The sequence below is a fragment of the Stegostoma tigrinum genome, chromosome 7 (genome assembly GCF_030684315.1).
Source record: "Stegostoma tigrinum isolate sSteTig4 chromosome 7, sSteTig4.hap1, whole genome shotgun sequence".
NCBI classification, from domain to species: domain Eukaryota; kingdom Metazoa; phylum Chordata; class Chondrichthyes; order Orectolobiformes; family Stegostomatidae; genus Stegostoma; species Stegostoma tigrinum.
The window spans coordinates 45097154-45110539 of record NC_081360.1 but is presented as its reverse complement, the minus strand read 5'-3'; the positions used below and the strand labels follow the sequence as shown (position 1 = coordinate 45110539).

Below are 13386 nucleotides of genomic sequence, written 5' to 3'. Positions count from 1 at the left end.
GCGATCATGATCTCATGCAGCCTTCGGAAGCTGATTGTCACTTCTGATATATTTTTAATGTAGGGTAGTGTTGCCAATATCTTCTTTTGTACTGTGTCCTCGGATTGTCGTTTGTTTTGTAGGCAGCTGCGGGCAAAACGTCTTGGGTATCTGTTGTCAGTAAATACTTTGTGCAGGTGTTCCTCTTCCATTCTCCAGAGTTCTGGGGTGTTGCAATGTGATACAGCTCAACAAGCTAATGGGCAATTGCATCAACAACCCGAGCTACAAACTTTCACTAAGACCTTAAAGATCTCTGAAGTGTGTCAGTAGAATAAAATGTTTATACTTTAGGTAGTGTAAACACATTAGACCAGTGGATTTAAATCAGTCCAGTTTAGAAAACGCGAGAGTTTTAGCTGAGAGATGTCAGAGGTTGATTTCAGGAGCAAGTTTTTAGTTTCCCACCTAATGTTCTCCCAGCCCGGAAAAACCAGTCACTGCAATAGTGATGTTTTCCCTCATATATGGAATTTCTTAGCAAGGACAGTTTGGGCTAGAGAACTTCAGTTTGTTAGACTTGAAACATTTAGGTGATCAGACTTGTGAAAGGTTCCTGTCATCAGAGTGAAGAAACAAATTATGCAATTGTCATCACAATTCAAGAGAAAGCAACTGGAAGGAGACAATTAAGCAGAAACTTTAAGTGTGTGATGTGAGTACAATTTCTTTGGACTGGAGCGCTTAGGAAAGTCACTGTCATGAGCAGTACTTCCTATGAAGAAAGTGGAGGATGTTAAGGCACAGAGTGAAAGATTCAATGAGAACCATCTGCTGGACATGCTCTGGAAGTCATCAAGCTAGCGGTAACACTGAATCTGAGAAACCAGTATCCTGCTCAAATCAGATGATCTAAACAACAAGATTGAACTCTCCAAGTACTGCAGGTAGCTGTAGTGAAAGAATGGCCTAAAATCACCAAGGACACAACTATTGCTATAAACCAGAGTAATGGGCATATAAAGAAGTGATAACCCAAAACAGCATCTTGTACAAATGAAACAGTCATTATCCATAGGAGATGAGAAAAGAAATGCTTAAGAACACTCCAGAAAGCCATTAACGAATTGAGGTAATAAAGTGTGAAGGTGGATGAACACAGCAGGCCAAGCAGCATCTCCGGAGCACAAAAGCTGATGTTTCGGGCCTAGACCCTTCATCAGAGAGTACATTAAGGAATTGAGTCTGGACTGAGAAAGGCAGAAAATCACTTTACCAGTCAAACATGAGCAGTGAGATTAAAGGCCAGATCAGCCAGTGCAGTGATTATAATAACCTCCAAGCTAAGCAAATGAAAGGGCTGCGAATGATACACAGACATCCCAGACAGATCACAAATGAAGCTTGGAGCAGACCTCTTCACTTTCACCAAAACTAATTACTTAGTCATAGTCAAATACAATTCTGACTACTGAGAGTTAGACCAGATGATGTTAATGGCTACAAGTGAGATTGTAGAATTCCTGGAAGCACACTTCAACTATTGTAGCACTCCAAACACTGCAGTGAATGACAATGGTCCTCAAAGCACTTGTGAGGAATTCAGTTTTTGTAAAAAAAATTGAGAAAATCAGCACTCTACATGGAGTGGAAATGGAAAGGCCGGTGAAACTTCCTAAAGAATTAGAGCAAATCCAACACCAACTTGCACAAGGCAATCCTTGAGTGATGAAATATGTCTGTTGAAAGTAGGACTAGCAGTCCAGTCCAAAAACTAAAGTCACACTGCACACAAACTATTATTTTAATAGTGAAAACACTACTGAAACTGGATGTAATAATAGACATGAGAGACAAAAATCAAAGTGAAATGAAAGAAAGCTAAATTTCTCTTTGTTGAAAGTGCTAAGTCATTGCTGGATTTCAGAATTAGAGTGCCATTCAGAGTACAAACATTCAATGATAACAAAAGTCAGCCAATGTGGCAACTTAGAACATATGGAGAACAGTTGTCTGAATTCAATATGGAGAACATGAATGACAAATATATGTTCGCCACTGCCGATACCCATGTGTTGCGAAACAAGCTGTACCTTCACTCTAGCAGTAGATTTGGAAGAATTGATCTCACCTCACAGCAGAGTACACAACAATAACACCATGTTGACCATTAGGTGTATCAAGTTGAAAGGTCTAAGCACAAACCTGTGCAGATTTCTGATATTCTGAAAGCATTCCGCTTGCTTTATATAGGGTTAATCTTTTGCCCAGTCCTGATAAAACAAATGAACAACCAAGGAGTGGCTACCCCCTATGCTTGTATTTCCTTTTGCCTGGATTGGAAGTTGTCTCAGCATGTTAAGTGAGTGGTGACTTGCAAACTAATTAAAGGTAATTTATGGATCTTGCTAATGAGGCCAAAATCAGATGTCAGTTTTAAGTTTTATTTTAGTTTTGGAAGATCTGCTTCTTAGCTCAAAGGGCAATTAGCGTGAGTGGTGAATTTGACCTTGGGCCTTATTTTAATTATGGACTGCCAAACTACATCATTGGTAGTGCTTACATATGTGCGACTCATGTAAATAAGATATGAGCCTGTTGATTTGCAAGCTCTGGCCTTGAAGAACACCACTGGATGCAATCTGCTGAGGATCACTAAGGAATTTCAAGGTTTTGTGTTTTTTTATTGTAATACACGTAGGATAATTATCTGACCTGCTGGGGTTTGTGATGGCAGTCTACAGCCCAGTACATTGGTTAGACTCATTCAGGGTGTGCCATTGAAACTGGTGGGAGGCTGGCTGTATATGTACAATGGCTTGTTAATCCAGTTGTGTGGCCCCATTCTATTCTGTGACACCTTTTATTTTATTTCCTTATTTTTCTAACTTTTCCCTCTAAGCATTTATACTAAGAATCTGTACCTAGGTATCTTGCTACCTAAAATGGAGCCATAGTGGTGACTTGTAAAGTCTTCCCTGTGCTCATGCGAGCACATGTGACAATACAGCTAATTCTTGATTCTGGAGGAGAAATTATTTCTGCACACAGAATTTTCTGAAAGCTCCATTGGATTACAATGAAGGGAAAATTACATACTGCAGCTAACATACCTGCTTGACTCAATCCTCTTAAATTCCTTTTCTTGCCTAAGCAAAAAATAAGAGAAAGATCTTGCGACTTCACATATCTCAAAGAAAAATCTAGAGGTTGTGTATGGTGTGCAATTTTCAGAAAGCAATGCAGGTAAATGCAGGATCCTTTGTACTGCACCTTTTGTAAAAAGATCATTGACAACTATGCATTTCTGCTGCACAAAAGGAAAAATTTAGGGAAATAGCAGGAAAATATTTTGAAAACACCACGCACCTCGAAACATAATTGAGCTTTGAAACGCCTACTGAATTTGAAATGAGTTTTGGATGTTCCAGGTGCGTGTCCTGAAATAACTTAACATTTGTGGCCTTAATGACCCTTTCATACAATGCACACATAGACAACCACTTTGTGGCACAGTGGTAGAATCCCTATCTCTGGGACAGAATATCTGGGTTCAACTATCACCTGCCATGCAAGAATGTCATAACATAGCTAAACAACTTGATTGGAAACTAGGGATAACCAGGTGTAGTTCTGGATGAACACAGCAGGCCGAGCAGCATCAGAGGAGCAGGAAGGCTGAAGTTTCGGGCCTAGACCCTTCTTCAGAAAAGATTGTAAACTATGTCTTTTAGACTAGCATTCAAAGGGATCTTGTGGCAAGTGGTAGTGTTCCAACTAGCTTTGGGCTAGGTGGTCTGAGTTCAAGTCCCACCTGCCATTGAGACGTGTCAAAATATAACACAGCAAATTGACTTAAAATATTTTCTTTGTTGGCCAAGCCCTTAAATTGTTTCCAGGTTACATTAATTTGTTCTTCAACGCCGAGCAAGCCCCTTAACTTTATGTTTGATAAAGCCAGCTTTAGATCAAGCGCAGTAACGCTGCAAAAATAAAGGATTTTTTGGTGCCACACGTTCAATGCAAGATAAAACTGCATGAGTATAAGCTGCTAATGTTCCAAAGAAGAGTCTTTGGGCATGAAACATTAACTCTGCCTTTCTCTCCACAGATGCTGCCAGACCTGCTGAGTTGCTCAAGCATTTTCTATTTTTAATTGCAGTTGTTATACTGTTTCAACAAATTGTTAGACCAATGCACAGAACCTAAGAAGAAAAGCAGATGTTCACCCGAATTAAACAACTTTGTCTTGTTCGAGGATTTTTCGCAGACAAAACAACAACAATCACTTATTCACGACTCAATTCTACTCCAGTTCGCTGCAGAAGTATATTGATCAATATTTAGACTTGAATTCCTGTAAAGTTTGCTGCCTTCATGAGTACAATCTTAAATCTAAATAATGAAGTATTTTAGTACTAAGGAAAGGACAAAACTAAACAAAACAATGCTTACTTTGTAATTTGTTATACCTCTGTTGTCAAGTTTGTAGGCGAACTTTGCCTTAAATAAGGAACTAACACTCTCAGCAATATGAATGATTAGATCCTGCCAGCAAATGTTAATCTAGTTCACACTTCTCAGGGCTGTACATTTCAAACATCTCTTGCAAGTTTTGAAGTAGTTTACTCACAGTTCATGCATCAACAAAATCATTTTATACTCCGTCAACAGGCAAATGTAAATGTAGAATTCCGGGAGGCATACTCATCTAGTTAGAATACCAGGAGCTACTCCAAATTTATCACATTGGTGAATACACTAACACAGTAGCAGTGAAATGTTTATTAAATGGCAATAGATGCGCTATCCATAATATCTTTAAGACTTCTTCAAAAAACTGATAGCCAGAGAAAGTTTTCCGTTAAGAAATAAGAACTGTTGACTTCTATTAGGGCAATACTCTGTTAATAGACTTTTTATTCACTGACTGCCACTGGTCCCTGTTTGTAGGGGTTTCGTTTGTCTTAGTGTGAAAGGGTTGTTAGACAATGAAAACAAGATCATTGACTTACTTGCTAAAAATTCAAAATTCTGGTGACATTATCCATAGCCTATGACTTGTTAAATCTCTTGAGATTTTGTGTTGCTGCTGTAACTCATAGATGGGTATTTCCGACTGTGGGCTAGCATTTATAGTCACAAAATCTTAACATCATGATTTATGTTTTTTTTAATTACGATTAGTGGAATTATTCCTCTTATGCCTATTCATAATTTATAAAGCAGAAAGCTAATCGTTTTGGAAATGACCAGGAATACTTAAAACTGTTTGAAATGCTAACCATGTGAAGTACTGTTCCTACAATTTTAGAATTTTAAATAATCTTTTGATGCATTCTCCACAAATTAATCTTCCTCTATTACTAACTCCTGGGAGCCAAAACATTTCATTCTGCAAGAAAATGAAAGTTGAATCAGCCTGAGGCATGACATACTTTTACTATTGATGAATCCTACCTTAAATTTGTCTACTTCAGTCTTTAAACATGTAGCATGATACGAAAGGACCTGCAATAGAATTAAACAAAATTAGGTTCTGCATATAAAATTGGTTCCAAAATACTCTACAAAAAAGGTGCTCCTAAATGCAGATTATTATATGAGTGTCCTTGGAGGAAAATGTTGGAATTAAGCAACCTTTAACATCCATGATGCAACAGCACAATGAATCCCCAAACCTGCTCTTTATGTCAGGAATCTTGTCTGTATTTTTGCAAGGATGGTTCATACTGAAAAGCTATTAAAATATAATAAGCAATTATAACCTCAGGTACAAATGAAAATGTTTTGAATTCAGTGACTTTTCTTTTGGAGCACGACTCTGATTTTCGGTTTTCAGGTTTACAAATGGCAACACCTCCAAGCCACTCATCATCCTGGCTTGGAAATATATCATCGTTCCTTCATGTTGTTGGGTCAAAATTCTGAAATGGTCTCTCTAAAAGCATTGTGGGTCTACCTGCAGCACATGGGCCATAGTGGTTTAAGACAGCAGCTCACCAACACCATAAAGGGAACTCAGAATGGGAAATAATTACAACTAGCCAATGATGTCTACGTCCTACAAATGGATAACAAGAAACAGCGAGAGAGACGCTCACTCTGGAAGTCTGCAAGAGCCTAAATTCACAAGGTAGTGGGTGGAGCAAGATAGGAAAAGCAACCCTAGTAGGAGACTCAATTGTGAGAGGCACAGACAGGCATCTCAATGGCTACAAACATGACTCCAAGATGGTGTGTTGCATTCCTAAGGCCAGGGTCGAAGATGTCACCAAATAGCTGCAGTTATGAAGGAGGGTGAGCAGTCAGAAGCTATGGTACAAATGGTTACCAAAACATTGGCACCAATGACAAAGGTAGAAAGAGGGATGAGTTCTGCATCAAAAATTTAGGATGTTAAGAAGCGGGTTGAAAAGCAGGGCCTCAAAGATTTTAATCTCTGACATGCTTATGGTGCCAAATACTGGTGAGCAGATGAAAGTTGATGCAGAAATGGAGGTGGGGGGTGGGGGCTTTTGATTCCTGGATCACTTTCGTTTCTGGGAAGGTAGGGCCAGCTAGAACAACTAGTTGTGTCTCAACTGGAAAGGGACCAACATCTTGTTAGGGAGGGATTACTAGTTTGCTTTTGGGGGTTTAAAATGATTTGACAGGGTATTGGTATTCAAAGTGAAGGTCCAATAGGGGGTGATGCACAATTGAGTATAGAGGAAAAGCCTAGTCAATCTGGAAGGCAATGTGCATATAGTCAAATTAAAGTATAAAGGGTCATACAGTTCTGAAAAGGAGTCATTGAAACTGAAATGTGAACTTCACTTTCTGTCTCAGCTGTTTCAGGTTTCCAGCATCCTTAGTGCTTTCTTTCATTTTATGGGTCATGCAAGGTTGGTTGGCATTTATTGTAAGGCACAGAGTCTTGCGAGTAAGGCAGATGAGTTGAGGCTGCGGATTAATATCAATATGATGCTATCATTACCTCAGAGGAATGGTTAAGGGAGGAGCAACACTGACAGTTCAGTATTCTGAGATATGCAACTGTCAGGCAGGAAAGAGGAGGTATATCCTTAGAAGGGGAGTTTGAGTCGCAATATTGATCAAGGAGTCAATTACTGCAATAAAGCGGAATGATATTTTAGAAGGCTCATCAATTGAGGCCATTTGGATAGAAGTTAAAAGCAACATGGCAGCAATGACATTGCAGGGAGAGTACTACAGATGACCAAACAGTTAGGATGAGATAGATGGACAGAAAAGAGTCAAAACAGGACATCAATAATAGTTGGGGATTTCAGCTTTCCCAATATTAACAAAGATAGGCAACGTGTGAAAGACTTAGTGAGTGGGGAATTCTTAAACTGTATCCAGCAGTGCTTTTCACACCAGCGCATAGAAAATCCTACAAGCGAGGGTGTGATTCTGGATCTAATTTTAGGGAGTGAAGTCAGGCAAGTGGAAGAAACGTCAGTGGGGGAACCATTTCAGGGTGAGTCGCCATAACTCAGTTAGATTTCAGGTAGTTATGGAAAAGAACAAAAATGGACTACAAGTAATAATTCTGATTTAGTAGAAGGCCAATTTTTTAAAATATGAAAATACAGAATCTGGCCAAAGCGAGCAAGGACCAACTATTTATAGAAAAATCTACATCAGAGCAGTGCAAGTCATTAAAAAGGAAATAGTGAGGGCATAGGGCTGACAATTTCTTTGTAGAGGCAAAGGGTGGTACGAAAAAGTCCAGCGGACTTGGATGTCAAGACATGTACAGAATTGGATAAAGAAAATAGGAAAGCTTATGGTAGATACTGAGGGCTCAAAATCATCGAAGACCGAGATGAGGATAAAGCTTGGAGGGTGTTACTTCCATCGGAAACTGGGAAAGCTAAGAGGGGGCATGACAAACACTAGCAAGTAACATATGGGAAAATCCAAAGGCATTTGCTAAGTATATTAGGGGCTAGTGGATAACCATGGAAATAATAGAGCCAATTAGGGACCACGAAGTGCAGTCTGTTTGTGGGGTGGATGATGTAACTTAAGGTTTAAATTAGTACTTTGCATCTGTACTCACTTTAGAGAAGGGTAATATAGATATAGAAATCAGGGAGGAGGGTCTGCGTTATATTTGAAGAAATTATCATGAATAGAGAGGAGGTATGAGCGGTTTTCACAGGCATAAAATTGGATAAATCCCAAGGCCCAAATGAGATGAGTCCCTGAGAGGCGAGAGCAGAGATTGCAGGGGCTTTAGCATTAATTTTCAAATCTTCTCTGGCCATAGAGAGGTGCCAGAAGACTCGAGGATAAATAATGTGGTACTGTTAGTTCAACTAGAGGGATAGGGATGGATTATAAAACTACAGGTACGCAAAACTAACATCTGAGGGACAGAATTAATATCTACTTCAAAAGATATGGATCAATCAAGGATAGTCAGCAAGGCTTTATCAGAGGAAGATCATTGAGGTTGTTGAAGTTGGTTGGCTCGCCGAGCTGGTTTCTTGTTTCGCAGACTTTTTGTTACTATGCTCGGTAACATTCTCACTGCAGTTTCCGAAAAAGTGTCGGTGTGTTTTCCCGCCTGGTTTTTAAACTCTGGGGTCTGTTGAGATGGATTGCCTCACTTCCGGGTGATGAGCGTGTCGGGGCATATAGCCTCTTTCTGATGCTGTTTGTGTGGGCGAACAAGATTCTACACGCCCCAACACACTCATCCCACTACCCTATATCAGAAACATGTCGGAACTCACGACAAAGCTCGTACAACCGCTGGGCATCAGAGTGGCACACAAGCCCACGTCAACCCTAAGACAACTGCTCACCCGAACCAAGGACCCCCTCCCCACCATGGACAGGACCAATGTCATCTAAAAGGTCCCCTGCAGAGACTGTGAGAAACACTACATCGGACAAACAGGAAGGAAACTAACAACAAGAGTGCATGAACACCAACTGGCTGCAAAAAGACATGACCAATACGCACTCATCTCAATCCACATCGACAAGAAGAACCAACACTTTGACTGGAACAACACCAAGATTCTGGGACAGGCTAGGCAGGGACTGGCACGAGAATTCCTAGAAGCCTGGCACTCCATGAAGCATGATATTAATAAACACATTGAACTCGACCCCCTATACATTCCACTAGAAACGAAAATTGGAAGTGAGGCAATCCATCTCAACGCACTCCAGAGGTTAAAAACCAGGCAGGAAAATGCACCGACACTTCATCGGAGGCTGCACTGAGGATATTACCCAGCATGGTAATGAAATATCTACGAAACAAGAAACCAGCTCGGTGAGACGACCAACTTCAACAATCTCAACACCCACAATCCAAGCTACAAATCTACTCCAAAACCTTAGGGGAAGATAATGCCTAACAAATTTGTTTGAACTTTTCAAGGAGGTAATTAGCAGTGTACATATGGGTTGTGCAGTGGATATAGTCTACATCGGCTATTAACAAGATCTTGCATGGGAATCTAGTCAAGAAGAAGGGATCATGGGATTCAGGGAAATTTGGCAAATTTGATCCAAAACTGGATTAGTGGGAGGAAGTAGAGGGTGCTGATTGAAGAGATAATGGGAACTGCAGATGCTGGAGAATTCCAAGATAATAAAATGTGAGGCTGGATGAACACAGCAGGCCAAGCAGCATCTCAGGAGCACAAAAGCCGACGTTTCGGGCCTAGACCGAAGATGGAGAGTAAAGAAGATAGGTGGAGAGAGTATAGGTGGGGAACCAAAACCAGTCCAACCTGTCTCTGCCTCCCTAACCTGTTCTTCCTCTCACCCATCCCTTCCTCCCACCCCAAGCCACACCCCCATCTACCTACTAACCTCATTCCGTCTCCTTGACCTGTCCGTCTTCCCTGGACTGACCTATCCCCTCCCTCCCTCCCCAACTATACTCTCCTCTCCACCTATCTTCTTTTCTCTCCATCTTCGGTCCGCCTCCCCCTCTCTCCCTATTTATTCCAGTTCCCTCTCCCCATCCCCCTCTCTGATGAAGGGTCTAGGCCCGAAACGTCAGCTTTTGTGCTCCTGAGATGCTGCTTGGCCTGCTGTGTTCATCCAGCCTCACATTTTATTATCTTGGGGTGCTGATTGAACTTTGATTTTGTGACTAGAAATTTGAATCCAGTGATACTCAATAATGTTTGGTACTGGGCCCATTGTGGCTTACATTAATGATCTAGATATGAATGTAGGAGGTATGATCAGTGAGTTTGCAGATTACACAATAATTAGTAGTATTGTATATAGTGAAAGCCTTCGACTACAGGGCTGGTAAGATGGTGAGAACAATGGTAGATGGAACTTAATACTGAAAATTATAAGGTGCTGAATTTTGGAAACACTGACAAGATAAGGGAGTACAATTTGAATGGTAGAACCCTGGGAAGTGCAGAGGATCAGGGGGACCTTGGTGTGTATGTCCAATAACCCTTGAAGGAAATAGAACAGGTAGGTATGGTTTTAAGAAAACATTTGGGATACTCATTTTTATTTGTTGAGGTTTTGAATAAAATAAGAAGGAGGTCATGATGGAGTTTTATGTGATGTTAATCCACAGCTGGAGTGCTCGATGTAGTTCTGTTTGCTGTACAGCATTATTAGGCACATAGTTAAAGTAAATAGGAAGAAACTTGTCCCCATTGTAAAGGGGTCATTAACAAGGAGGAGTAAATTTAAGGTACAGCGCAGGAGACTTAAAGGAAATTTGAGACAATTGTTTTGTACCCAGAGAGCGGGGGTTTCTTTACTTCACTGCCTGAAAGGGTGATAGAGACAGAAATCCATGCAACATTTAACAAACTATTTGGAAGAACAAACACAGCTGAGCTTGAGGGAGATCAAACAGAAGGAACCTTGTTAGAAAGATTCTTTTTCATCTCAATAAATAGACCCAGAGCTGCACATCTACAGCTGTTTGAAGGGTAGTGCACAAAGAGACTTGAATTCTTCAGGGACACTGTCACAGAGTAGTGTTGCTTCTCATAAGGACCTGCAACTGTCTGTCACAGCATATTATTGTCTGTTGCAATCAAGGTCACTGCACCTTGAGGTTTATTGCTTCTGGCTTCTTCTTGGCTGTCACATGAATATCAGTGACGCCTCTCAATCCGCCCCACTCTTGAATTAAGATACTGACAGTAGCCTTGCTTGTTACAGAAAATGCATTCATAATTTTCCACTTTGACCTATGGAAGCAGCAGGATATGCACATTGAGTTTGCACAATTTGACATATTCTTCCAAATCCGGTGACTTATTTAGTTCCGAAGAAGCCAGATCAAACTCAAAATGTTAACTGATTCTCTATACGCAAATGCTGTTTTCAAACCTGCTGACGTTCTCGAGCATTTTCTGTTTTTATTTCAGCTTTCCAGCATCCACAATATTTTGCTTGTTACTTGAGTGTTCAATTCACTGCCATTTCCTTGTCAGGTATGCACGGTTTAAGGAAGTTCTGTTTCTTCTCTCTGACAGGATTTCTGTTTAAAATTTCCAGCTGAAGAAGAGTCACACTGGACTCGAGCCATTAATTCTGTTTTGCTCTATGGATGCTGCCAGACTGCTGAATTTCTCCAGCACTTTGGTTTTGTTTCATTGACTGAAATGTTGCCACACTATCAGCTCCTTCATGCAACTACACAACCATCATAAATCATAGATAATGGGAACTGCAGATGCTGGAGAATCCGAGATAACAAAGTGTGAAGCTGGATGAACACAGCAGGCCAAGCAGCATTTAAGAAGCACAAAAGCTGATGTTTCTGGCCTAGACCCTTCCTGTGGAACTGGATGAACACAGCAGGCCAAGGATTCTCCAATTTTAACCTCACTGCCAAGCCTTTTCCAGGATGCCTAACCATCATAAATCATAATGGTTTCCAGATGTGACAACAGTTTATCATAATGATGTTTTATATATAGAAGAAAGACTATTATTTGATATCAATGGATAAAGTTGAGGAGATACTCACGTCAAGAGCTACGGATTGCTTTGCCCAGGATTTCTTCACTTGATCGTACATAATGGTATTGTTGATACCGAGCCCACAGAAAATCACAAATGCCTGGAACAGGTATCAACAGCGACACAATTGATTAAAATGTGAGTTTTATTTGTGTCATATTTCTGTCGAGTCAAAGACTCTGTGTTAATAATAATGGCTCTAAATTTTAAGGTCGTTGCTTGACATGATAATGTTTACTTTTAACACTTCTCGTCAGATTGTGGCAAAAATGTCTCAGTGCAAAATTGGGGCATATCGCATAGTTTTCTCATTCTTCTCAATATATTGATTACTACTATGCTTCAAGTATATTTTATTTGTTTTTCACCCACCTGATTTCACAGACTATGACCTCTGAAATTATAATGCAAATTTTGGGGGTTAGAAGTTATTTTCTTTGTCATTAAAAAATGATCTGGTGAAAATAAAATGACAATCTAGAAAGCACAATGGTAATTTGTCCTTTTCATGATCTACGGTTATGTTTAATGGTGAACACTTCTCCAATTCTGTAACTACCAAATCAAATTGGTTACATCAACATTATAAATTGCCTCCATGGAATGTTGCTCAATAAAATAATTCTTATCAGTGATAATGGGAACTGCAGATATTGGAGAATCCAAGATAACGAAGTGTGGAGCTGGATGAACACAGCAGGCCAAGCAGCATCTGAGGAGCACAAAAGCTGACGTTTTGGGCCTGGACCCTTCATCAGAGGGATCTGATGAAGGGTCTAGGCCCGAAACATCAGCTTTTGTGCTCCTGAGATGCTGCTTGGCTTGCTGTGTTCAAAATAATTCTTATGATTGATTTTCAGCAATCTGCGACTAAGCCTACAGACAGCGAATTAAGTTATATATGGAATGTGACAACTTGTTAAAATGTTCAATGTAACTTCTCAAGGGAAACTAGGGATTAACAATAAGTACAATTCCAGCCAGTGATGTCCATGTTCCGTGAATGAGTAAAAGAAATACAACACAGAATGAAAATTAGTTCTAAAACATTGAAAATGTTTCAGGCCCCTTTCTTCTTCCAAACTGGAATTGGTCCTGTTATTCTGAACTTCATGATGAATGCTAAGAAATGGAAAATTTTAATCAAATAAATTGAAAATACTTTGCTGACATATTAGCGCCTTCTTTCAAATATTTTCACATGTCAAAAACTTTGCAATTGCAAATGTAAGTGATGATTGTCCACTGCAATAAGATGCTGTAATGAAATTAATACTTTCTAATTTCAAATATGACTACACTATTAAAATGAAGCGCTTTATAACTTTATCACTTCTTTTTACATTGGCACAGACAAATATTTAACAGTTATGGTGTGCACGTTTTGTAACTTTTACGTTTGGAATGGTACAGCTTAAT

The 13386-nt window shown here is 39.9% G+C and overlaps 1 protein-coding gene across 2 annotated transcripts in view; it reads right to left on the bottom strand.

Annotated features, from left to right (window-relative positions):
• LOC125453990 (dual 3',5'-cyclic-AMP and -GMP phosphodiesterase 11A) overlaps nt 1-13386 on the bottom strand; it is a 334685-nt gene that overhangs the window by 102144 nt on the left and 219155 nt on the right. For both annotated transcript variants that reach the window (XM_059647669.1, XM_059647670.1), the window contains 2 exons: nt 11975-12067; nt 5440-5490 (listed from right to left, as the gene is read on the bottom strand). In XM_059647669.1, the coding sequence (XP_059503652.1) occupies nt 5440-5490; nt 11975-12067 (144 nt within the window). The remainder of the gene's footprint in view (nt 1-5439; nt 5491-11974; nt 12068-13386) is intronic.